Source organism: Pongo pygmaeus, chromosome 9 (genome assembly GCF_028885625.2).
Source record: "Pongo pygmaeus isolate AG05252 chromosome 9, NHGRI_mPonPyg2-v2.0_pri, whole genome shotgun sequence".
In the NCBI taxonomy this organism is placed as follows: domain Eukaryota; kingdom Metazoa; phylum Chordata; class Mammalia; order Primates; family Hominidae; genus Pongo; species Pongo pygmaeus.
In genome coordinates, this window is record NC_072382.2 from 17,874,422 (window position 1) to 17,900,293 (window position 25,872).

Below are 25,872 nucleotides of genomic sequence, written 5' to 3' on the forward strand. Positions count from 1 at the left end.
CTGGGTGTGGTGGCATGCGCCTGTAGTCCCAGCTACTTGGGAGGCTGAGGCCGGAGAATCCCTTGAACCTGGGAGGCAGAGGCTGTAGTGAGTGGAGATCGTGCCACTGTCCTCCAGTCTGGTGACACAGCGAGACTCCGTTTAAACAAAAAATTTTTTTTGTTAAGCAGGGCCCAGTGTGGTGACTCATGCCTGTAATGCCAGTGCTTTGGGAGGGTGAGGCAGGAGGATCGCTTGAGGCCAGGAGTTTGAAACCAGCCTGGACAACATAGCAAGACCCTAACTCTACAAAAAATTTAAAAAACCACTCAGGCATGGTGGCCTGTGCCTGTAGTCCTAGCTATTCAGGAGGCTGAGATGGAAGGATTGCTTGAGCCCGGGAGTTTAAGGTAACAGTGAGCTATGATTGGGCCTTTGCACTCCAGCCTAAGCGACAGAGTGAGACCCTGTCTCAAGGAAAAAATAGATAAATAAAAGGGCTTTATCTGTTAGAGATAAAAATAGATGAAGAAAATATGGACAAATGTTAACAATTCCTAAGTCTTGGTGATGAATATATGGAAGCTCAATGTCCTGTTCTCTCTGCTTTTCTGTATGTTTTAAATATTCCATCTGGGCATGGGGTGGCTCATGCCTGTAATCCCAGCACTTTGGGAGACCAAGAGGAGGATGGTTTGAGCCCAGGAGTTTGAAACCAGCCTGGGAAACATAATGAGACCCTATCTCTTAAAAAAAAAAAAAAAAAAAAAAAAAATTAGCCAGGCATGGTGGCTCACGCCTCTAGTTCCAGCTACTTAGGAGGCTGAGGTAAGAGGATTGCTTGAGCCAAGGAGTTCGAGATTGCAGTGAGCACTGATCATACCACTGCACTCAAGCCTGGGTGACAAAGCAAGATCCTGCCTCAAAAATAGTAAGTAAAAATAAAAATAAATTTGCCCTAACGAAAGTCTAAAAATGAAAAAGAATGAAAACGATTTATTTTTATTGAGCATCTACCATGGACTAGGTACTTTACTTACACAATCTTTTATATAAATATTTTTCTTTCTTTCTTTATGGCCAGCTCTTACTCATACTTGTATAATCTTATTTCTTTTCTTTTTTGTAGAGATTTTTAAAACTTTTTATTTATAAATAATTATAGGTTCACAGGAAGTTGCATTAATAGTACAGAGAGGTCCTGTACACCCTTTAGCAACTGCCACTCAAGGTTAAATCTAACATAACTACATTCAATATCAAAGCCAGGTAATTTATATTGGTACAATGTGTGTGTGTAGTAGTTCTATGACTTTTTTTTTTTTTTTTTGACCGAGTCTTGCTCTGTCGCCCAAGCTGGAGTGCAGTGGTGCGATCTCGGCTCACTGCAACTTCTGCCTCCTGCCTCCGGGGTTCAAGGGATTCTCCTTTCTCGCCCTCCCAAGTAGCTGGGACTATAGGCGCGTACCACCACACCTGGCTGATTTTTTTTTTATTTTTAGTAGAGGCGGGGTTTCACCGTGTTAACCAGGATGGTCTTGATCTCCTGACCTCGTGATCCACCTGCCTCGGCCTCCCAAAGTGCTGGGATTACAGGCGTGAGCCACTGCACCTGGCTTTTTTTTTTTTTTTTTGGAGACAGAGACTCACTCTGTCACCTGGGCTGGAGTGCAGTGGCACAATCTCGGCTCACTGCAACCTCCACCTCCCGGGTTCAAGCGATTATCCTGCCTCAGGCTCCTGAGTAGCTGGGGTTACAGGTGCCTGCCACTACACCCAGCTAATTTTTTGTATTTTTAGTAGAGACGGAGTTTCACCAACAAGGCTGGTCTCAAACTCCTACCCTTGTGATTCGCCCGCCTCGGCCTCCCACAGTGCTGGGATTACAGGCATGAGCCACCGCACCCTGCCAGTTCTATGACGTCTTATCACCTGTGTAGATTCTTGTAAACACCACCACAATCAGGATACAGAATTATCCATCAACACAAAGATTTCTCTTGTGCTACCCTTTATAGGTACACTTCTATCTCCCCATCAACCCTAACACTAGGCAATCAGAAATCTCTTCTCCATCTCTATAATTTTGTGATTTTGAGAATGTTACTTAAATGAAATCATACAGTATGCAACCTTTCATAAGGCCCAGTAAATATTGCAAGATTCCTCTTGTAAGAAACCATCTCCTTTTCCCATGCAGTTTCTTAACTTTCCATAATGTTTCTTTTTTGTGGGGGGCCGGGGGGGTGGTCAGAGTTTCACTCTTGTTGCCCAGGCTGGAGTGCAATGGTGCGATCTTGGCTCACTGCAACCTCTGCCTCCCAGGTTCAAGTGATTCTCCTGCCTTAGCCTCCTGCTTAGCCTCCTGAGTAGCTGGGATTACAAGCACCCGCCACCACACCGGGCTACCTTTTTGTATTTTTAGTAGAGATGGGGTTTCACCAAGTTGGCCAGGCTGGTCTCGAACTCCTGACCTCAGGTGATCCACCCGCCTCAGCCTCCCAAAGTGCTGGGATTACAGGCGTGAGCCACGGCACCCGGCCAATGTTGACTATATTTTCAAAGGCAAAAACCAAGGCAAGATATGTCCACCTGTACAAGAGTATCATAGCAGCATTATTGCATAATAGGCAAAAACTGGAAACAATCCAAACATCCATCAACAGGAGAATGGATAGATGAATTGTGGCATACTCATACAATCAAACACTAGACAGCAATAAAACAGAAGGAATAACAGATGCACACAACAATATGGAGGAAATCTTACAGGTACATTGAGCTAAAGAAGTCAGGCACAAAATAGAAAATAATGTATAATTCCATTTACATGAAGTTCAAGAACAAGGAAAACTAATTGATGGCGATAGAGGTCAGAATAGTGGCTAACTTCGAGAGGGGGTATTGATGGGGAAGGAACACAAGATAACTTTTTGGGGTGCAGGAAATATTTTATATCTTGATCTGGGTGGCAGTCATACAAATGTACATATATATACATATATATTTAATTAAGCTTAACATTCGTGTATTTTATGCACTTTATGAATGTTATACCTCAGTCTTTAAAAATTAGGGCACAAGTTTGGCAAAGATGAGTCTTCAAAGCAGTAGAAAGGTCAATGGTTTAAAATCAGGATGGTCTTGGACAATTAGGGAAGCATATGATGACCACACATAAAATGTCTAGCCCACCTTTTCCAATGGGCAATGTGCTCTTGCGTCATTAATTTACATCTTGTAAATTTATTTTACCAGGAAATTGTGTGACAAATCAAGGGACTGAGTGTTGTTTCCTTCTTTTTAGTGGGGAATGAGTGAATGGTGCAGTTTGAAGAACACATTAAGTCTTGAAAGTTGGAAAGTTCACCAGTACCCTTCTTTCCCTCACCCAAGATTAGCCCTGGTGGCAGCCGAAATTGCTTTTATTAATCTCTTTGTGGCTCAGGACCTCTAACTGTTGAAGAAAACATATTTTACACGTCTTGTCTTTCTGCGAGCAGGAAGCCTATCTCGCTTATCTTTGCAACCCCAGACGGGGCTTAGTGTGACCTACACACAGCAGTCCCGTGGAGCACTGCTTCTCAAATTTGGCTGTACATACGAATCACCTGGGGAATTTTATATTGTATTGCTGCCTTAGGAATTTTAAATTGTACTCCCAGAGATTCTGATTTAACTGAAATGAGGTGAGTCCTGGGCACTAGGATGTTTAAAAACGTTCCAGGTGATTTTAACGCGAAACAAAAACAGAACCGCTGTTTGGGGGCGTTCTTCCTTCTCCACGCCTGATTTGCGCTCAGGAGTCGGCTGTCCGGAACGGGGTTGAGGTTCACAGGTATCTGTCGCCACGCCTCTTCCTACAGAACCAATAAACTGAAGCCGCTCGGTGACATCTCAAAGGACTTGAATTCTGAACGGGCTGCAGACGCTCTGCACCCCGCCCAAGCCTCTATGGTACTTTGGCGTCCCCTCTAGCACTCGCAAGTCGCCTTCCTCTTCGCCCGGCGCCAGCCCCTCCCTCCCTATGATCGCCGAGTTCCCGGCGCCGTCTCGTTGGTATTTAATTCCGGAAGCGAGTTTGAATCAAAGAAGAGGCGGGACTTTCCTCCCGGGAGTAACCCACGTGCTTCCGCTGGAGCCTCTCGGGAGGCGGGTAACGTTATAGTATTTGTCAGAAGTTGGGGTCTCCGTGGGCATTGTGATCCGTCCCAGGCAGTGGTAAGTGACACATGACCTCTGAATTCTATGTGGCCCTGATGATGGCGTCGCCGTTTCAGAGGTGTAGCCTTTGGACTGGGTCCCGGTCGCCTCTGTTCAGCGTATGATCTCATTCCCAGGGCCCTGGAGGTTCAGGTTCGTGGGTTAGAGCGTTCTCCTCCGGTCCTCGATCTCCTGAATAGAGGTGACCTCCAGGGACTGGGGCATCAGAGATCCGGGGCTCGATTTCCAGGCTTGCCATGGACGTCCTGTGCGACCTTGGGCTAGGCCTCAGTTTCCACATCCGTGAAATGGGGTGGTTAAGCTCACTGAGGTTAGTGGCCCGTGGTGGTCTGGCGCCCTGTGAGTCCTCTGTATCCTCTAGCCCCAGGGGTAGGAGAATGAACGGCGGCGGTGGGTGCTGATGGTGATGTCTGCTCCCAGGATTAGGAGGCCAGAAGGAAATCCCTTCCACGGTGCTAGGCTGAGATGGATCCTCTCAGGGCCCAACAGCTGGCTGCGGAGCTGGAGGTGGAGATGATGGCCGATATGTACAACAGGTAAAGAGAACTATGTGCTACCCTGTCTTGGAAAATAAGTCTTGGTCACCCTTATCGAAGGTGAATGACTTATGACAAATTCCTTTCTGAATGTAGGGGAGCCTGAGGCCCATGCTTACCCTCCCCACACCCACCTTCAAGGTTGATCCTAATGTAGATGCAGTAAAGGGTCACTAGAATGAGTTGGGCATTTAGATGGGGATGGAACTGGCAATGCAGGAGCCAAGCAGGAAGAGAAACTCCAATCCAGGCTCTGGTTAGGTTCCAAGAAAAGCTGAGTATTTGCCTCCTGACAAATAGCACATAGCCAGCCCATTTAGTAGTTAACATTTTAGAACCCTTTATTCTGTGTCAGGCACTTGTTAATCTTCAAAATAACCCAGTGGGTTAATTTTATTAGTCCCGTCTTAAAATGAGGAAATTGATGCTTCTAGAGGTTAAGTAACTTCCTTAGGGTCCGCAGCTGGTCAGTAACAATGCCAGAACTAGCACCTCAGTCTGATTCTGCAACTAGTGCTCATAACCATTTGGCAAATTTGGGAACAAATCCTGGCTCCACCAATCACCAGCAGTATACTTGTACATGTTACTTGCACTGTTTGACAATTGGTTTCCTCATTATGAAAAAGACATAATGAAAAAAAAATATAAAAAAAAAAAAAAAAAAAGAAAAAGACATAATGATACCTACCTCATAGGACATCATAAATATTAAATCTAAAAATATATGAAAGCCCTTAGCCTCAAGCCCAACACTTAGTGAAATGTCTGCTATTTTTATTGGCTTAAGCTCTCTTGATTGGTTGGTTTATCCTGAAGGCTATAAATTAGAAGGATTTTTAAGTGTAGACTGTGAGGTCAGATGACCTGGGTTCATATCCCAGCTCTGTGTGATCCTTAGAAAATTACTGAGCCTCTGTTTGCCTTAATTTCCTCATCTGTAAAATGGGGATACGTATCTCTTAGGGTTGTTGTAAGCATTGCATAACAGAATGCAGGTAAAGCACTTAGCATGATGCCTGGCACATAGCCAGTCCTCAACAAATGATTTCTACTTAGTTAGTCATATACATGGGCTTAGGCAAGTTTCCTACTTGCAAGGACCTTCCAGTGGTTGAGGTGTAAACTGAGGATTTGCACTGCTTTCTTGGGGAAGGTGAAATCAATATAGCAGGGCTGGAATGGTCGAGGTTCCTGGGGTGTCACAGGATGCTGCTGACATGAACTTGCCCCTCCCTCCCTCCAGAATGACCAGTGCCTGCCACCGGAAGTGTGTGCCTCCTCACTACAAGGAAGCAGAGCTCTCCAAGGGCGAGTCTGTGTGCCTGGACCGATGTGTCTCTAAGTACCTGGACATCCATGAGCGGATGGGCAAAAAGTTGACAGAGTTGTCTATGCAGGATGAAGAGCTGATGAAGAGGGTGCAGCAGAGCTCTGGGCCCGCATGAGGTCCCTGTCAGTATACACCCTGGGGTACACCCCACCCTTTCCCACTTTAATAAATGTGCTCCCTGTTGGGTGTCATCTGTGAAGACTGCCAGGCCTAGGCTCTCTGTAGAGAGTCTTCAAGATCCCGGAGTGGTAGCGCTGTCTCCTGGTGAAGGAGTATTTGTCACACTGGAATGTGACTATGTGTGTGTGTATGTGTATATATATATATATATATATATTAAAACAAGTTTGTTGACACCTACTATATGCAAAGCAGTGTGCTTGGCATTTGAGAGTAAAGAAAACAGACACAGCCCTTACCAGCAGAGGGAGACTAATGTAGTGTTTAAGAGTAAGACAGGCCGGGCACGGTGGCTCATGCCTGTAATCCCAGCACTTTGGGAGGCTGAGGTGGGTGGATCGCTTGAGGTCAGGAGTTCAAGACCAGTGTGGCCAACATGGCAAAACCCCTAAAAATACAAAAATTAGCTGGGTGTAGTGGTGGGTGCCTGTAATCCCAGCTACTCAGGAGGCTGAGGCAGGAGAATCGCTTGAACCCAGGAGGCGGAGGTTGCATGAGCTGAGATTGTGCCACTGTACTTCAGCCTGGGCAACAGAGTGAGACTCCATCTCAAAAAAAAGTAAGACAGCTTAGGTTTGCCTGCTGTCTGCTGCTTTTTGTGTGGCCCTGCACCTGTCACTTTTGTGTGCTTTAGCTTCCACATCTGTAAAATAGGGTTAGCCCCCTGACTAGTCCTGTTTTACAGATGAGCAAGCTGAGGATTTAAGAAGTAAGTTGCTTGCTACAGGTCACACAAGCAGAACAATAACATGGAGGCCAGACCCGACTGCTGCGTTTGCTGTCTCCAGATGGGACTGTGGTTGACACCAGTGCCACTGTGACAGCAGTACCTTCAAAGTGGTCCTTCCTGGTAGAAGTGTCTGGGATGTAACTAGGTCGTTGGAGTAAAGGAGATAGAATAGAGGCAGTGAGTTTGGGGCTTGTGAGTGGAGGTTCAAGCCAGACTGCTTATCTTTGAGTTTCTACTGAAATTTTCTAGCAGTGTGATCTTGGGTAAGGCATTTTAACTGCTCCGTGCCTCAATTACCCCATCATAAAACGGCAGTAAGGTTACCCACTTCATTAGGTAGTTGCAAAAAATTAAAACATGTTAATAACCAAAGCACTTAGGAGAGTGCCTAGCATACATTAGCTTTTTTCATTGCTAGTTTGGTGGGAGGTGAAGATACCGGATGTACTGCAAAACTTCAAAGCCTTTACTAGTCTTAGGGGTAGAAAGCAATAAAGCTCCTTTCCAGGTACTGAAGTGCAGATTTTGGTCAACAGGTGGCGCCGTCTGCTCATGGTCAGCGCTGCTGTGGACAATTCCGCACATTTTATCATTTGCCTATTCTTTGCTGGCCTTGTTCTTGAAAGAGAGGACAGGTGAGGAAAATCGATATTGTGCATGCCCTCAGGTTTAGCAAGAAACATCAAGAATTCTTTGTTAGCACATAGCCAGAGCATCTAGAAGGGGTGGTAGGAGTGGGGATTAGAGGTTCCAGCTGGAGGCAATGGCACTTGCAAAGGCTTCGTTGAAGTGGTGGTAAGTGTGGAGGTGGAGCACAGGAAAGGAGAGCTTCAGCTTCAGTGTGGCTGGAGTGCTGGGTGTGAAGAGAGGTGAAGATGAGGCTTGGAGACTGGGCAGATTTCGCTCCAAAAGAGCTTGGTGAGCTGTGGTAAGGAATTTGGATTTTCTCCTACTAAGGGCAACAGCAAACTATTGAAGAGTTTAAATCGTTCAGTGACAATGACAAGTTTGCGTTTTGGTGGCTCACTCGAGCTGCCAGCCAGGTAGACAGTGGCAGAAGATGGAAGATAAAGCACTAAAGGGTGATGAGGCAGGAAGCCAGTGAGGCGAGAAAGGGGATGATGTGAGTGACAGTAAATCATTTGTTGGGTTGCTGTTGTGTGCTAAGCTCTGTGCTAAATTCTTCACATGTATTATTTCAGCTAATTGATCTAACAACTCTGTAAGGCAGGTACAATCGTTCCCAGCTGAAGAAGCTGAGGCTCTCAAAAGCTAGTAACTTGCCTAAGTTCCTGCAGCATGCAAGTTGTCCAGCCAGGATTCTAACTTAGACACCAGAGGCCACTTTTAACCACTACTTTAGGACTGGGGGAAATGGTCCCTAGTGAGATATGTGTCGAGTTTCATATTTCATTCAACAATATTGTTGGCCTGCTACATGCGAAGAGCTGTGGAAAGTGCCCAAAGTGAGTTAGATCCCTATGAGCAAGTGGGATGGGGGTGGAGTGGACAGTAGGAGGGCTGGAACACACATAAAAGGGTATAAGAAATAACAATTAGGCCGGCCAGGGGTGGTGGCTCATGCCTTTAATCCCAGCACTTTGGGAGGCCGAGGAGGGTGGATCACTTGAGGCCAGGAGTTTGAGACCAGCCTGGCCAATGTGGTAAAACCCCATCTCTAGTAAAAATGCAAAAATTGGCTGGACTGGTGGTGCACGCCTGTAATCCCAGCTACTTGGGAGGCTGAGGCACGAGAATCACTTGAACCCGGGAGGCAGAGGTTACAGTGAACTGAGATTGCACCACTGTACTCCAGCCTGGGAGACAGAGTGTGACCCTGTCTCAAAAAAAGAAAACAAAACAAAACAATGAAGTAGGTACTTTCTGCCACAGGGAGGAGTCATAAACTGCTAGTCCTCAGGTGCATTTTTGCTTATCAGTTTTAAAAATCAGAGAATGTCTCAAAAAATTAGGATGTCAGCTTCTTTTGAAAATTTGGGCCACAAGCGGTGGCTCACGCCTGTAATCCCAGCACTTTGGGAGGCTGAGGTGGGTAGATCACCTGAGGTCAGGAGTTGGAGACCAGCCTGACCAACATAGCAAAACCCCGTATCTGCTAAAAATACAAAAATTAGCTGGGCTGGTGGTGCATGCCTTTAATCTCAGCTACTCAGGAGGCTGAGGCATGAGAATCACTTGAACCCAGGAGGCAGCGGTTACAGTGAACTGAGACTGCGCCACTGCACTCCAGCCTGGGAGACAGAGCAAGACCCTGTCTTAAAAAAAAAAAAGAAAGAAAGAAAAAGAAAATTTGGAAGATCTGACAACAGTTGACCTGCATTCCTGCTCGGCATCAGCCTGATGGTGGATGGGCAGAGGCTCAGTTGTCTGCCAAACCTCCCATCACTGATGTCTTCCCTCCCTGTCATCATCTGCTTGACATGTAGGCATTTGGTGTGTGCCTTCTGCTCTGGGTGCCCAGATGAATCGGATGCTATATGAGAAAAATGTCTTGTGGTAGGCAACCTCAAAGATCACTGGGGCCTCCAGTGATCCCTCCTTCCTGGTATTCATGCCTGTGTATAATCCTCTCCCTTGAGTGTGTACTAGATCTAGATACTTGCTTCTAATAAACAGAACACAGCAAGGGTAATGGGATGCTACTTCTAAGGTTAGATTACAAGAGTGTAAAGTCTGTCTTGTTTGTTTCCCTCTTTTGATCTTCCTCTCATTCTCTCTCTCTGCCTCTCTCTCACTCTCTTACTGTCTTGTTCTTCCCTTTGTTTACTCTGATGAAGCAAGCTAGCAAGCATCCATGTTGTGACCTGACCTATGAAGAGGCCCATGTCGTGGTAAGGAACTGAGGGCAGCCTCCACCCAGCAAGGAACTGAGTCACTCACCATATGGGTGAGCTTGGAGACAAATCCTTCCCCACTTGAGCTTTCAGGTGACGGCAGCCCTGGCCGATGCTTTGCAGGCTTGTGAGAGACCCTGAGACAGAACACTCAGCTAAGCTATACCCTATCTCCTGAGATAGGGTATAATACATGTAGTTTTAAGCTACTATGTTTTGGGATAATTTGTTACTCAGCAATAGATAACCAATACATATACCATCTACATAACTGTTTCAGTTGTCTGAGACTATATTTAGTCATTTTACACCTACATCAAGAATGTGTTAGGCACGATTCCAGGTACTTGGAATACATCAATTAACAGAATAGGTAAGAGGCCAGGCATAGGGCTCACATCTATAATCCCAGCACTTTGGGAGGCCCAGGTGGGAGGACTGCTTGAGCCCAGGAGTTGAGACCAGCCTGGGTAAAATAGTGAGACACTGTCTCAACTAAAAAAAAAAAAAAATTAGTTGGGCATAGTGGCACGTGCCTGTGGTGCCAGCTGCTCAGGAGGCTGAGGTGGGAAGATCGCTTGAGCCCGGGAGTTTGAAGCTGCAGTGAGCCACGGTCACAAAACTGCACTCTAGCCCGAGCAACAGAACAAGACCCTGTCTCAATTAAAAAAAAAAAAAAAAAAAAAGGAAAGAAAGAAAAAAGTAGGTAAAGATCCTTGATTCTTGCCCTCTTGGAACTTGTATTCTAGAGGGGGATGGTTTTTCATAGAAGAAGTCTGTGTTGACAGCGCTGTTTAAAGCTCCTTCAGCATCTGGGGAAAAGGTTCTTCTTTCAGATCTTAGGCCTCTTTGAAAATCTGACAAAAGTCACAGCCTGTCTCCTGCACATAGAATTTTGCATGCAATTTTAGAGATTTTCTTTTTTTTTTTTCTTTTTTCTTTTGAGACAGAGTCTTGCTCTGTCACCCAGGCTGGAGTGCAGTGGTACAATCTCAGCTCAGTGCATCCTCCGCCTCCCAGGTTCAAGCAATTCTCCTGTCCCAGCCTTCCAAGTAGCTAGTATTACAGGTGCCTGCCACCATGCCCGGCTAATTTTTGTATTTTTACTAGAGACAGGGTTTCACCTTATTGGTCAGGCTGGTCTCAAACTCCTGACCTCAGATGATCCACCTGCCTTGGTCTCCAAAAGTGCGGGGATTACAAGTGTGAGCCACTGTGCCCAGCCACAATTTTAGAGATTTTCATAAGAGCTCTTGTGGGCTGACCTAAGAGGAGTCTTGTGACAAGCATTGTTTTAGGTGCTGGGGCAAAGAAGATAGAAAATCTAAACCAGTTGTGGTCAGGTATAGTGGCTCACGCTTGTAATCCCAGCATTTTGGGAGGCCGAGGCAGGAGGATCGCTTGAGGCCAGGAGTTTGAGGTCAGCCTGGGCAGCATAGTGAGACACTCATCTCTACCCGCCCCTCAAAAAAGAGATGTTCAGCAGGGTGTATAAAGGAATGTGTCCCATTGTCTTAGTGCTCAGGGAAGACTGCCTCCCAGAAAGTAATAGGTGAGTGAGATTTGAAGGATGGTTAGGAATTTGTCAGGCAGGAGGCATGGTGGGTGGTGAGTTCTGTGTTAAGTGCTGAGAGGATAGTGGTGAGGAAGGTGGGCAAAGGCCCATGCCCTCTGAACTGTCAGAGGAACAAATATATGACGAGTTTTATCAAAGGGAAACTCAGATGTCATATAGGTTAACATTGCAAAAGGATTCATTGCTGGAGTCAGGCTAGTTACTACAAGAGGTCAGGCACTTAAAGGAAATGACCATTAAGATCTGAAGGGTTGCCTGGGCACAGTGGCTCATGCTTGTAATCCCACACTTTGGGAGGCTGAGGAGGGTGGTCATTGGAGGCCAGGAGTTCGAGACCAGCCTGGCCAACATGGTGAAAACCCACCTCCACTGAAAATACAAAAATTAGCCGGGCATGATGGTAGGTGCCTATAGTCTCAGCTACTCAGGACTCTAAGGCAGAAGAATTGCTTGAACCCGGGAGGTGGAGGTTGCAGTGAGCCGAGATAGATTGCACCATTGCACTCCAGCCTGGCAACACAGTAAGACTGTCTCAAAAACAAACAAACAAACAAAGATCTGAAGGGTTAGTTGGCTAGGCTAGTGCAGAGAATGTTCCAGCCCAGGAAGAACTTGAGGTAGGAGAGAGCATGGAGTATTAATGGGTGTGAAGGAGGTTACCATGGCAAAAACACAGAGGGCAGAGGGCAGACCCAGACGGCACAGGACTCAGGGGCCATCACTGGGAGTTTGTGCATTTCCCCGAGGGTCACAGGAAGCCGTTCAAAGGATGTGGCCTGATCAAATCTACATCTTGATTCGTCCATTCCGAGAGGCTAGTGGGGTCATGTGCAGGGGTTAGGATTGGGAAGACCAGGTTAGAAGGGTTGCAGGAGTCCAGGCCTGAGCTGATGGTGATCTGGGCTTGGGGGACGGTAGTGGCTGGAAATGAGAAGTCTTTACGTGGTAGGACCCACAAGCTCGCTGATAGGCTGGATGTGGAGAGTGAGGTGGGGAGAAAGTCTGGGATGACTTGAGTTTCGTGTCTTAAGCCACTGGGTGGAAGAGGGTGGTGCTTTTATGATACGGGCAACAGTGGAGGCAAACAAGTTAGGGAGGAGGAAGGTCAGTTTCGGTCGTTTGAGATTATTGCATACTCTTTATTGTCTCAGAAGATCCAATGCAATTAGTGTGTTACCTTTCCAGCTGCAACCTCACACCACAGGCTCTGCATCCTATGTGCTTTGTTCACACCGCCCCTTGTTCAGCTCTCAGAATGTCTCTGCATCCTCCTGTTGTAAGATTTTTCATTTGCTGTTTCCTCCTCTGGAGGATTGATAAATTCTACTGATTCTGACATGGAAAACTCTTAACACAAGCATCACCCTGAAAGATTCCTCCCTGAGCCCCAGTCTAGATGAAATCCCCTTCTCTAAGCATATGTTCTCTTGGCACCGCGCCTCTCTTCCATGGCACTTCCTATAGATGACGTAACACTTGATTCATCTGTGACTCTGTCCTGCTGGGCTCTGTGTTCTCTGAGGATAGGGTCTGTGTCTTATTCACCATTGAATCCCTAGTGCCTGACACACGCAAAGGTTTTTTTTGTTTGTTTGTTTTTTTAATTGAGATATAATTCACACACCATACAATTCAGTCTTTTAAAGAATACAATTTAGGCCGGGAGCGGTGGCTCACACCTGTAATCCTAGCACTTTGGGAGGCTGAGGTGGGCAGAGCACTTGAGTCCAGGAGTTCAAAATCAGCCTGGGCAACATAGCGAAACCCTGTCTCTACTAACAATACAAAAATTATCCAGGCACGGTAGCACACGCCTGTAGTGTCAGGTACTCAGGAGGCTGAGGCAGGAGGATTGCTTGAGCCTGGGAGGCGGAGGTTGCAGTGAGCTGAGATCGTGCCACTACACTCCAGCCTGGGTGACAGAGCGAGACCTTGTCTCAAAAAAAATAAAATATAATAAAGTATACAATTCAGTGTGTTGTATATTCACAAAGTTTTACAATGATCACCATTATCTAACTGTACAACATTTTCATTACCCCAAGAAGAAACCCCATACCATTAGCAGTCATTCCACATTTCCCATTATCTCCTCCCTCCAGTCTCTGGCAACCACTAATCTACTTTCTGTCTCTATGGATTTGCCTATTCTGGGCACTTCATATAAATGCAGTCATACAATATGTGGTCTTTTGTGTCTGGTTTCTTTCACTTAGCATAACATTATCAAGGTTCATCCATGTTGTAGCATGTATCAGTATTTCCTTTTTATGGCCAAATAATATGACTTTGTATGGGTATACCACATTTTGTTTCTCCGTTCATCAGTTGATGGACTGCTGGGATGTTTGCACTTTTTAGCTGTAATGAATAATACAGCTACAAACACTTGTGTACACATTTTTGTGTTAACAAATATTCTCAATTCTCTTGGGTGTAGTATATTTAGGAGTGGAATTGCTGGGCTATAGTGGTAACTCTATGTTTAACTATTTGAGGACCTGCCAAACTGTTTTCCGAAATGGCTGCACCATTTTATGTACATTCTTCATGCAGAGATTTTTTTTTTTTTTTGAGACGGAGTCTTGCTCTGTTTCTCAGGCTAGAGTGCAGTGGCACGATCTTGGCTCACTGCAGCCTCTGTCTCCTGGGTTCAAGCATTTCTCCTGCCTCAGCCTCCTGAGTAGCTGGGATTACAGGCACATGCCACCACACCTGGCTAATTTTTGTATTTTTAGTAGACAGGGGGTTTCACCATTTTGGTCAGGATGGTCTCAAACTCCTGACCTCAGGTGGTCTGCCCACCTTGGCCTCCCAAAGTGCTGGGATTACAGGTGTGAGCCACTGTGCCCAGCCTAAAGATTTATAATAGCTATTTGTTAGGCTAAATAATTCATTAAATAATGAATTGAATTGGATACTTTTATTTTCAGCACTTAACAGACTAGAAGAGTGAGGCTCATGAGATGGAGTGATTTGGACAAAATCACACAAATAATCAGCTGCAGAGCCAGGATTTAGACCCACCCTGTCTCAGTGCTCTTGTCCACTAAGCTGTGAAGCAGCCTCTAGCCAGCAGCCCACATGACAGCCAATGTGATAATGCTGTTATACTTAACCTATGAGTAGTGTCAGGAGAACAGAGTTTAGGAAGAAATTAGTTTTGGGGGCAGAGGAGAAGGTTGATAAATCCTATTGATTCAGATATGGAAATATATCTTAGGTCTCTTTCCTCTTCTCTGTTTTTTATTATTTTACTTATTTATTTAGAGACGAAATCTTGCTCTGTTGCTCCGGGTGGAGTGCAGTGGCATGATCTCAGCTCACTGCTACCTCCGCCTCCCAGGCTTAAGTGATTCTTCCACCTCAGCCTCCTGAGTAGCTGGGATGACAGGCATGCACCACCACTCCTGGCTATTTTGTTTGTTTCTTTTATATTTTTTGTAGAGACAGGGTTTTGCCATGTTGCCCAGGCTGGCCTTGAACCCCTGGGCTCAAGAGATCTGCCCACGTTGGCCTCCCAAAATGTTGGGATTATAGACCTGAGTCACCATGCCGGGCCTATTTTTTATTATTTTAAATGGGAATTATTTTTGTTTGTTTCTTCTTCTTCTTTGTTTTTTTCTTTACTTCTTCTTAAAACAAAACAGGATCCACATGCAGCATGTGCAGGTTTGTCACATATGTATACGTGTGTCATGGTGGTTTGCTGCACCTATTGTCCCGTTCTCTAAGTTCCCTCCCCTCACCCCCCAACCCCACTCCCCAATAGGCCCTAGTGTGTGATGGTCCCCTCTCTGTGTCCATGTGTTTTTGATGTTCAATTCCTACTTATGAGTGAGAACATGCGGTGTTTGCTTTTCTGTTCCTGTGTTAGTTTGCTGAGGATGATGACTTCCAGCTTCATCCATGTACCTGCAATGCAATGGCGCGATCTCGGCTCACCGCAACCTCTGCCTCCCAGATTCAAGTGATTCTCCTGCCTCAGCCTCCTGAGTAGCTGGGATTACAGGCATGTACCACCACACCCAGATAATTCTGTATTTTTAGTAGAGACGGGGTTTCTCCATGTTAGTGAGGCTGGTCTCAAACTCCAGAGCTCAGGTGATCCGCCCGCCTCGACCTCCCAAAGTGCTAAGATTACAGGCGTGAGCCACCATACCTGGCCTCATTCCTTTTTATGGGTGCAAAATGTGAACTATTATGGTGGTCTCCTAACTGCTTTAAGGTCTCTGTCCTTTCCAATATATCCTCTGTTAATTAAACACAAAAACCTGACGATAACTCTCTTCTTCATTAAAAACAAACAAAACCAAAAGAAAACAAAATCCAGGAGTTTCCTGTTACCTACCCTGCAAGACTGAAAGTCCTTGGCCTCCCAGGGGTAATTCCAAACTGACTTTAGCCTACCTTTTCAGCTTCCTTTCCCACCATTCCCTTTCATTTATTCAACAATAAATGGCCGCAAGCTTATTAGGCGCCAGGCCCTGTGATAGGCAGCAGGCACACAAATCACCTACCACCTGGTGGTTTCTGCCTCCACGAGATGTATATCTCATGGGGCGGGATGGGGGCAGAAAACTAAGCTGATTATTCTAGATCGGTGTGGAGACTTCCACAGAGGTTAGCAGAGTATTTGAGGGGGTATGTGGACAAGGCCCTGAATCCAGCCTAGAGTAGAGCTTCCGGAGAGAAGTGAAACTTGAGCTGAGTTGTGAAGGATAAGTACATTAGAAATGAAGGAGGCTGAGCGCAGTGGTTCATGCCTGTAATCCCAACACTTTGGGAGGCAGAGGTGGGTGGATCATGTGAGGCCAAGAGTTCAAGACCAGCCTGGCCAACATGGTGAAACCCCATCTCTACTAAAAAAATACAAAAACTGGCCGGGCACAGTGGCTCACGCCTGTAATCCTAGCACCTTCGGAGGCCAATGTGGGCGGATCACGAGGTCAGGAGTTCGAGACCAGCCTGTCCAATATGGTGAAACCCCGCCTCTACTAAAAGATACAAAAATTAGCCAGGCATGGTGGTGCGCGCCTGTAGTCTCAGCTACTTGGGAGGCTGAGGCAGGAGAATCACTTGAACCCGGGAGGTGGAGCTTGCAGTGAGCCGAGATCTCGCCACTGCACTCCAGCTGGGGCAACAGAGTGAGACTCTGTCTCAGGATAAAAAAAAAAAGAAAGAAAAGAAAAAAATATCAGCCCACAGGTGGTGGTGTGCACCTGTAATCCCAGCTACTTGGGAGGCTGAGGCATGAGAATTGCTTGAACCTGGGAGGCAGAGGTTGCAGTGAGTTGAGATTGTGCCACTGTACTCCAACCCGGGCAACAGAGCTGGAATCTGTCAAAAAAAAACAAAAAAAACAAAAAAAAAAGAAATGAAGGAAATCTGTCATTCCCACAAGAAGGAATAGCAGGTGCAAAGACTGGGAGGTGTGAAACCAGCTGGCTGACTCTTCATTGCACATGTGCTGAGTGCCCCTTAGGTGCGGGTGCTGTTCTGGGTGCTGGGATACACAGCAGTAAATGAACACACCAAATGAGGCCTGTGTCCTCATGCAGCAGACAGTCCAACGCCATGGAAATGTGGGTTGGGATGAGGAAGAGCAAGTGTTCCAGCCATGGGGGTCCATAGACCACTGCAGTCTCATGGAAAGGGCCCATGAAAACCTTGAAATGTGAATGTCGATGAGTGTGTGTGTCCATGTTCATGCAAGCATTTTTGTTGAGAGTAGATCAATAACATCTTTATTCTTTTTTTTTGTTGTTTATTTTGAGACAGGGTCTCTGTCACCCAGGCTGGAGTGCATTGGCGAGATCTCGGCTCACTGCAGCCTGGATCTCTCAGGCTCAGGGATCATCCTACCTCAGCCTCCCCAGTAACTGAGACTACAGGCACATGCCACCATGCTCAGCTAAATTTTTTGTAGAAATAGGGGTCTCACTATGTTGACCAGGCAGGTCTTGAACTCCTGGGCTCAAGTGATCCTCCTGCCTCAGCCTCCCAAAATGTTGGGATTACAGGCACGAGCCACTGCCACTGCGCCCACTGTCTTTTGTATTCTCAAAGGGATCCATGACTCTCCTAGCTTAGAAAGTTGACTCTAGGGCCCCCTGTGCAGAGCTGAGGAGTTTGACCTTGATCTGGAAGTTCTGGGAGGCAGTATTGCATTTTAAGAAGTTAAACCATCAGAGCCTGACATGTGCTTTGGCCAGCGAGAACTCCTGTGCCTTTCCCACTGCTAAGCCTTTGCTCTTGCCATTCTCCTTCTGGGAGGAATGGAAGGAGCCGTACTTATAAATGCCAGGCCGACCTGACTCGGCATCCTACCTCTAACCGTGCTCCAGCTGCAAGCCTACAGTTTCTCCCTCTGTGAAAAGCTATGAGGTTTAAATGGGACCCTGATGTCTTGAGGAATTAATAACAATATTTTTATTTTGGAAAGTGCCCTGTCTATGGTAGCCATTAGTTCCTCTCTTGGCTTGGTGGCTCATCTGTTCAGGGGTTCCCTTTTATCTGAGGCCTTCTTGGAGCTTTCTGTAGTCACTCTTGTTTTGTTTTTGAGACAGAGTCTCACTCTGTCACCCTGGCTGGAGTGCAGTGGCATGATTTTGGCTCACTGCAGCCTCCATCTCTCCGGCTCTAGTGATCCTCCCACTTCAGCCTGCTGGGTAGCTGAGACTGCAGGTGCACGCCACCATGCCTGGCTATTTTTTTTCTCTTTTGTACAGACGGGGTTTCACCATGTTGTCCAGGTTGGTCTTGAACTCCTGAGCTCAAGCGATCCTCCTGCCTTGGCCTCCCAAAGTGCTGGGATTACAGGCATGAGCCACCACACCTGGCCACCAGTATCACTCTTTTTTTGTTAATTTTTATTTTTATTTTAAGTTCTGGGGTACATGTGCAGAATGTGCAGGTTTGTTACATAGATAAATGTGTGCCATGGTGGTTTATTGCACCTATCAACCCATCACCTAGGTATTAAGCTCAGCATGCATTAGCAACACTCTTAACACACAATTAAGCTCACATGTAATGAGATTACTTCTCATTACTCCACACCATAGTAGTCTATTTTACAGATGAGGAAACTGAGGCTCAGGGAGGCTGAGAGATTTACCTGGAGTCAATCAATTGTTGATCTGGAAGCATCCGATCACCAGGTCTTCTGAAATAATGACAGCAGCAACAATTAACATTATGCTTACTATGCCAAATGCTATGCTCAGCATTTTACCTGCATCACAATCCCGATTCCTAAGGGCAGTTAGGTAGGTTCCATTTTAACTGAATTTAGGGAGGACTTGCCCTAGGTAACCCAGGGTAGTCAGTTGAAAAGTCAAGACTCAGACCTCGATCTGACTAACTCCAAAGAAACCCGTGCCACTCTGCCTCTCGGAAAACACTGCTTCCAGCTGCACAGTTCAAAACCCCACCCAAGGCGGCCCTGAATCGCGGTCAGTCGGCTTCAGCCGAGTCGCACTTTGTTTTGAACAAGGATACAGAGGGCGCTGCCTGACGTTAGTCTGGGGGCTTGGGGGAGAAGATGGGGGTCCAGGGTGGAAATGTAGGTACCGGGGCTGTGCCAGAGGGAGAGTGTCCGGGACCAGCGGGCAAGTCACGTGCGCGTGAAACTCGACCTAAGGGGAGGGGAAGGGAAGGGAGCCCCCGCCCCCACCTCGGGGCGCAGCTCCGGACGCGTGTAAATACAACTATCAACTCCGCAGATCCACTTCATCCAAGCCCAGCTTCGCAGACCTCTGGCGCCCGGCGGGTTCCCAGTTCCCCCGCTTCTTCCGAGGAGACAGCGGAGGCGAGGCCACCGGGCTGTCAGGCTGAAGCTCCGTGGCCGCCGGGTCCTGCACGCAGAGAAGACCCCAGCGCGGGCGCGGCTCAGGGCTGGGCCCGCGGGACTCCGGACGCGCCGCGAAAGCGTTGCGCTCCCGGAGGCGTCCGCTGCTGCTGGCTGCTCATTTGCCGGTGACCGGAGGTGAGCAGCGTGGGCGGGGAGGGGGCGCGCGTAGGGTCTCCGGCTGTGCGTCGGCTGAGAAACACCGAGGCCGGCTCCCGCCGACACAGCCAGGCTTCCCAAGGAAAGCCTGTTACTTGCGCCCGCGGTTTCGCGGCACAGTGTCCCATCTCGCCAAGCGCGTCCTTCCGTTTTTTTTTCTCTGACCCCTCCGACTCTTCTCTTCCTCCCGGGCCCCCGCTCGCTGCACTTCCTCTGCTTAGAGCTGCGCGTTTGCCAGAGTTCCAGCGGACCTCCTGGAGCGCTTGAACCCAAAGCCCCATTTCACAGATGAGAATACCAAGTCCCCCTGGAAGAAGTGACTGGTACTTCCTCCCCTCTCTCTGGGTCTTTCTTGCCCTTCTCCTCTCCGCTTTCCTCGGTCTCATCCCGGTTGTCGCTCCCCACCCCCGCGCCGCCCGCTTTCCCTCTCCTCCCGCCGACGCTGCAGCGGCCGCGGCGGGGGGAGCTGGGGCTTCTTCCCTCCCTTTGGTAAACACACCCGCCCGCCAGCCCATCCGCCACCGCTGCCCTTATAAAGTCAGCAGCCGCCAGACTTCCTGCCAAAGTCCGAGCCCCCTCCCGAGGCTGGAGGGGGGCAAGCGGGTTCCCAGGTGCAAAGCCTGGTGCCCCGAGCCCTGCGGAGTGAGGGGCGCGCGGGGGAGGAGGGAACCGAGGAGAGCCCTTCCTGGGTCTCCCTCCACGTGGCAGCTGTTGGCTTGGCCCGAGAGACTGTAGGGTCGTGGGTCACCTGATATAGAAAGGGGAGGACTTGCTGTTGCCCGGCCCCAGAGGGAAGGAGAGGTCTTGGAGGGGCAACTGGAAGATGGGGTCGTAGGGTAGCCTTGAACTTGCCCTTCTTCCTGCCAGCTTCTAGGGGTCTTTCCTGGCGCGAGAGTCCGGACATGGTCCCGCGGTGCTTCAGAGCGCGCTCTGCCCCTTGCTGTCCTCTGGGGACCTGGGCAAATGCGGACTTGCTCCCCAGCAGCCCGGCCCTGCGCGCCCTGACCTGGGTGGGAGAACCCGGCAGCCTGCCAGGAAGCTGCAGTGCGCAGACAGGACCTTCCTTGTTTCCGATAGTGGCTCAGCGGGAGCCTCGTGCCGCGTGCACCTCTGGCACTGCTAGTGCGCGCGGAGCCAGCTCTGTGGCACCGGCTGGGAAGCCCAGGGCTCTATGGGGACTCCATGAGGGGCTCCTCGCGGGCTGGCCCGAGAGGTCTCGGGTGCCACCATGATACAGGACCCTTCCCTGGGGCCACTGGGGGGCCCTTCACCCAGCGCTCTGTTTCTGTGCAGGCTCGCGGCCAGCATGGCCCCCACGCTGCAACAGGCGTACCGGAGGCGCTGGTGGATGGCCTGCACGGCTGTGCTGGAGAACCTCTTCTTCTCTGCTGTACTCCTGGGCTGGGGCTCCCTGCTGATCATGCTGAAGAACGAGGGCTTCTATTCCAGCATGTGCCCAGGTATGCCTGAAAATGGGCTGGGTGGGCTGTGGGGAGGGATGGCAAAGGGGTAGGTAGAAGCCAGAGAAGGTTAGGTGGCCAGGTGGACAGAAAGCAGGGTCAGCAGTTGGACAGCCTCACTTCTCGACCTCTTCAAACTTCAGGGGGAGAATGGGTGGCACTCTGCCCACTATCTCATTTATCTAATCCAGTGGTCACTGAATGCCAGGTGTCCTGCTGGTCATCGAGACCCTGGAACTAATAGGCAGAGTCCTAAGCCTCTGACAGCCTCAGGTCTAGAGCTCTTTGAAGGAGACATGCTGGGGGAGGAATTTCTTAATAGGGTTATCATAAGACAAGGGAGAGCTGCACAAAGTGGAGTATGAATGTAAAGGGCCCCACATTCTTCCCTTTTCAGGACCTGAGAGCCCCCAGGTTTTCAAATTACTCATTTGGACAAAGTTACATAGCCTTATTTCCTCTAGGAGGGCATTGTGGAGGGTCTGTCGTTTCCACTTCAATCACCTTGTGTCAGTGGCCCCGAACCTGGGAGTGGGAATTCTAACACTCTTTGGGAGCAGTAACTACAGCCATAGGCTGTCTGCAGCTGCCTTGGGGGAGGGAGTTACCACTGCTGGTGTCTAGGACTTGCCTCTGATGGGTATGTTCCTATTCTGGGAAGGAGAGAGCTGTGCTGACAAGCTCCGCCTAAGGAGCTGGGTGGAAATGGAATTGGGCGCCCCTCTCTTTTTATCCCCTTTCCCCAACCTCTGTGTTGTGGAGTAAGCTTGGAAGGAAGGTTAGCTTGGATTTGAATCCCAGCTTCCATCACTTTTATCAGTTGGTGACTTCGGTGAGTTCCTTAAACATTGAGCTTCAGTTGCCTGGTCTTCAGAATGGGGATAATAATATCGATTCCATGGGAGTGCTGTGAGAGTCCGCAGTGCTTAATAAATGTTAGTGTCCTTCTGGTTGCTCCTGGCTTCTCGTTTCAACTCCTTGCTGCACAGCACCTGATGTGGCTATGGGAGAAAACCGATTCCTTGAGGGGTGGTGATGGAGAGGTCTTGATCACTGCTCTGAACAGCAGCTGCTCCACCCCAGGATCTGCCGCATCCAGCCATGGTTATCTGTAAAGATGCAACAGATGGCACCGAGAGATGGCGACTCTCCCATGCCTCCTGGCCCCAATTATGGGATGATAGGGGCTGGAGGAGGTGGGGTTGGCAGCCAGGCTGGGATGGCTGGGTGGGTCGGGAAGAAGAGGCCTGACATGAAATGATACACATACCAGGGTGGCTGCGAGAACCAAGTGGAGGGCTATTAGGGACCCACATGGCATCTAAGTCCCCTGTAAGTTTGTCCTGGAGATAGGAGAGACCTTGCCTGCCCTTGACACCTGCCACTGTCCCCTATGTAACTTCTTTTTTTTTTTTTTTTTTTTTGAGACAAAGTCTCATTCTGTCACCCAGGCTGGAGTGCATTGGCATGATCTCGGCTCACTGCAACCTTCTCCTCCTGGGTTCAAGTGAGCACGTCTGGCTAATTTTTGTATTTTTAGTAGAGACGGGCTTTCACCATGTTGGCCAGGCTGGTCTCGAACACCTGACCTCAAGTGACCCACCCGGCTTGGCCTCCCACGGTGCTGGGATTATAGACATGAGCCATCACTCTTGGCCTACCCCTTGTGTAACTTCTTCCTGCCTTCTCCACCTGGTGCTGGTGGTGTTTCTTTAAAATCAACTTTCTTGAAGATTACATCATACATTTTGATGAGGTCTGATAAATTTATATGCCTCAGTACCCACCACACAATATTTGGAACCTCCTCAGACTCCTGCTTCTCTTTTGAGGGCTCATCCCTCCACCTGCATTTTTAAATATGTAAAACAGCTTTATTAAGATATAATTTCCATGCCTCACAAGTCACCCATTTCAAGTATATAATTTAACAGTTTTAGTATGTTCAGAGTAGCGCAACCATCACCAGAGTCCATTTCAGAACAGACTCTTTATCCCCAAAAGTAACTCTGTACCAATTAGCAGTATTCACTCCACTCACCCCCACCTCCGCCCCCAAGCACTAGGCAACCACTCATCTATTTCCTGTCATAGCTTTGCCTGTGATAAAGGTTAGATTTACCTATTCTGGACATTTCATTTAAATGAAATATTGTAATAGGTAGCCTTTTGTGATTGGCTTCTTTCATTTAGCATAATGTTTCAAGGTTCATCCTTGTAGCATGTATCAGGACTTCTTTTTATTGCTGAGTAATACTCCATTGTATGGATCAACCACCATTCTATTTATCCATTTGTCAGTTGATGGACATTTGGGTTGTTTTCACATTTCGGCTATTATGAATAATGGTCTTGCTGGGTGTGGTGGCTCATCTGTAATCCCCGCTCGTTTCAAGGCCAAGGCAGGAGGATCACTTGAGGCCAGGAGTTTGAATCTGCAGTGAGCTATGATTGTGCCACTATACTCCAGCCTGGGCCACAGAGTGAGACCCAAATGTTCTTCTGGACTTTTTTTTTTTTAATTTTTTTGAGACAGGGTCTCTCACTCAGTGACCCAGTCTGGAGTGCAGTGGCACAATCACAATTCACTGCAGCTTCAACCTCCTGGGCTCAAATGATCCTCCCACCTCAGCCTCCAGAACAGTTGGGACTACAGGCCCGCATCAACACATGCAGCTAATTAAAAAAAATTTTTTTTGTAGAGACTGGGTCATGCTATGTTGCCGAGACTGGTCTCGAACTCCTGGGCTCAAGTGATCCTCCCTCCTGGGCCTCCCAAAGTGTTGGGATTATAGGTGTGAGCCACCGCGCCTGGCCCTTGTACAAGTTTTTAATGTCGAGGTATGTTTTCATTTTTCTTAGGTATTGCTGGTCAGTTGCAAGGGTAACTATGTTTAACATTTTGAGGAGCTACCAAATTGTTTTCCAAAGAGGCTACACTGTTTCACATTCTTAAAAATTTTTATTTTTATTTTTTTTGGCACAGTTTCTCTCTTGTTGCCCAGGCTGGAGTGCAATGGCGCTATCTCAGCTCAGGGCAACCTCCACCTCCTGGGTTCAAGCGATTCTCCTGCCTCAGCCTCCCAAGTAGCTGGGATTACAGGCGCCCGCCACCATGCCCGGCTAATTTTTGTATTTTTAGTAGAGATAGGGTTTCACCATGTTGTCCAGGCTGGTCTCGAAATCCTGTCTCAGGTGATCCACCCCCCTCGTCCTCCCAAAGTGCTGGGATTTACAGGCGTGAGCCACTGTGCCTGGCCTCCTTTACATTTTTTAAATTTAAATTTAAATTTTTTAATTTTTAATTTCTCATGTATATATTTTTAAGACTAGCCAAGTGAAGCAGTGGGAGTGGAGAAGGAACTGGTTTTGATCAATTAGGTGTAAACACCACTGTACTGGGACCAGCCTATTTTACATTCCTGTTAGCAGTGATGAGGGTTCACTTTCTTTGTAGCCACAACAATATGTGTCATTGCCCATCTTTTTGTATTTTTTAATCTTTTTTTTGAGATGGCGTGTCACTCTGTTGCCTAGGCTGGAATGCAATGGCACGATCTCGGCCCACTGCAACCTCCGCCTCCCGGGTTCAAGTGATTCTCCCGTCTCAGCCTCCTGAGTAGATGGGATTACAGGCATCCACCACCACGCCCAGCTAATTTTTTGTATTTTCAATAGAGATGGGGTTTCACCATGTTGGCCAGGTTGGTTTCAAACTCCTGACCTCAAGTGATCCGCCCACCTTGGCCTCCCAAAGTGCTAGGATTACAGGCGTGAGCCACTGCGCCCAGCCTGCCCATCTTTTTTTTATTATAGCCATCCTAGTGGATGTAAAGTTTTTTTGTGATTTTGATTTGTGTTTCCCTACTGACTAATGATGTTGAGCATCTTTTCATGTGCTTATTGGCTTTTGGTATATCTTTGGAGAAAGGTCTATTCAGGTCCTTTGCCCACTTTAAAATTAGGTTATCTTTCTATTACTGAGATGTAAGAGCTCTTTATGTTCTAGATATAAGTCTCCTATATATGATTTGCAAAAATTTTCTGTCCATTGTTGGGTTGTCTTTCACTTTCTTTTGGTGTCCTTTAGTGCACAACAGTTTTTAATATTGAAGTCCAATTTCCTATTTTTCTCTTTTGCCACTTGTATCTTGGTGTCATGTTTAAGGAACTATTGCCTAATCTCAGGTCACAAAGATTTACACCTGTGTTTCCTTCCTTCCTTCCTTCCTTCCTTCCTTCCTTCCTTCCTTCCTTCCTTCCTTCCTTCCCTCCCTCCCTCCCTCCCTCCCTCCCTCCCTCCCTCCCTCCCTCCCTCTCTCCCTCCTTCCTTCCTTCCTTCCTTCCTTCATTCCTTCCTTCATTCCTTCCTTCGTCCTTCTGACGGAATCTTGCTCTGTCACCCAGGCTGGAGTGTAGTGGCGCGATCTTGGCTCACTGCAACCTCTGCCTCCTGGGTTCAAGCAATTCTCCTGCCTCAGCCTCCTCAGTAGCTGGGACTACAGGCACACACCATCATGCCCAGCTAATTTTTGTATTTTTAGTAGAGACGGGGTTTCACCATATTGGCCAGGATGGTCTCGATCTCCTGACCTTGTGATCCACCCGCCTTGGCCTCCCAGAGTGCTGGGATTACAGGTGTGAGCCATCATGCCCGGCCTGTGTTTTCTTAGAGTTTTGTAGTTTTAGCTCTTATAGTTAGATCCTTGATCCATTTTGAGTTGATTTTATATATAGTGTGAGATATCCACCTGGTGTTGTAAATTGCCCAGAAGTGGATATGCTTCTAAATCTGGCTGTTAGGGATTACTAGAGGTGACCAAAGTGAATTCCTCTCTTTTTCTCAGAATTTCTTTCTTTCTCTTTTCTTTTCTTTCGACAGAGTCTCTGTCACCCAGGCTGGAGTGCAATGGCTTCATCTTGCCTCAGTGCAACCTCTGCCTGCTGGTTTCAAGCAGTTCTCCTGCCTCAGACTCCTGAGTAGCTGG

At 47.8% G+C, this 25,872-nt stretch overlaps 2 protein-coding genes across 11 annotated transcripts in view; both read left to right on the plus strand.

Moving 5' to 3' along the window:
• The first annotated feature begins 2,665 nt into the window (after positions 1-2,665).
• TIMM10 (translocase of inner mitochondrial membrane 10) lies at positions 2,666-6,432 on the plus strand. Of its 3 annotated transcripts, none has more exons than XM_054438319.2 (4): positions 2,666-2,751; positions 3,846-4,200; positions 4,624-4,739; positions 5,986-6,432. In XM_054438319.2, exons 3-4 carry the CDS (start codon positions 4,669-4,671, stop codon positions 6,185-6,187), a joined length of 273 nt encoding a protein of 90 aa, XP_054294294.1. In that variant the 5' UTR covers positions 2,666-2,751; positions 3,846-4,200; positions 4,624-4,668; the 3' UTR covers positions 6,188-6,432. The 3 variants fall into 3 exon arrangements, with proteins under 3 accessions (XP_054294294.1, XP_054294295.1, XP_054294293.1); XM_054438320.2 differs by having other exon boundaries at positions 2,667-2,751; positions 3,287-4,200; positions 4,565-4,739; XM_054438318.2 differs by having other exon boundaries at positions 2,667-2,751; positions 3,287-4,200.
• Positions 6,433-18,908: 12,476 nt separating this feature from the next.
• Positions 18,909-25,872, plus strand: part of SLC43A1 (solute carrier family 43 member 1) — a 31,157-nt gene continuing 24,193 nt past the window's right edge. The window contains exons 1-3 of one of the 8 annotated variants that reach the window (XM_054438323.2): positions 18,909-18,933; positions 19,141-19,403; positions 20,718-20,884. In XM_054438323.2, the coding sequence (XP_054294298.1) occupies positions 20,731-20,884 (154 nt within the window). In that variant the 5' untranslated portion in view covers positions 18,909-18,933; positions 19,141-19,403; positions 20,718-20,730. Of the gene's footprint in view, positions 18,934-18,993; positions 19,404-19,433; positions 19,748-19,982; positions 20,036-20,717; positions 20,885-25,872 lie in introns of those variants that run through there. The other 7 variants (XM_063670902.1, XM_063670901.1, XM_054438321.2 and 4 more) reach the window with 7 other exon arrangements.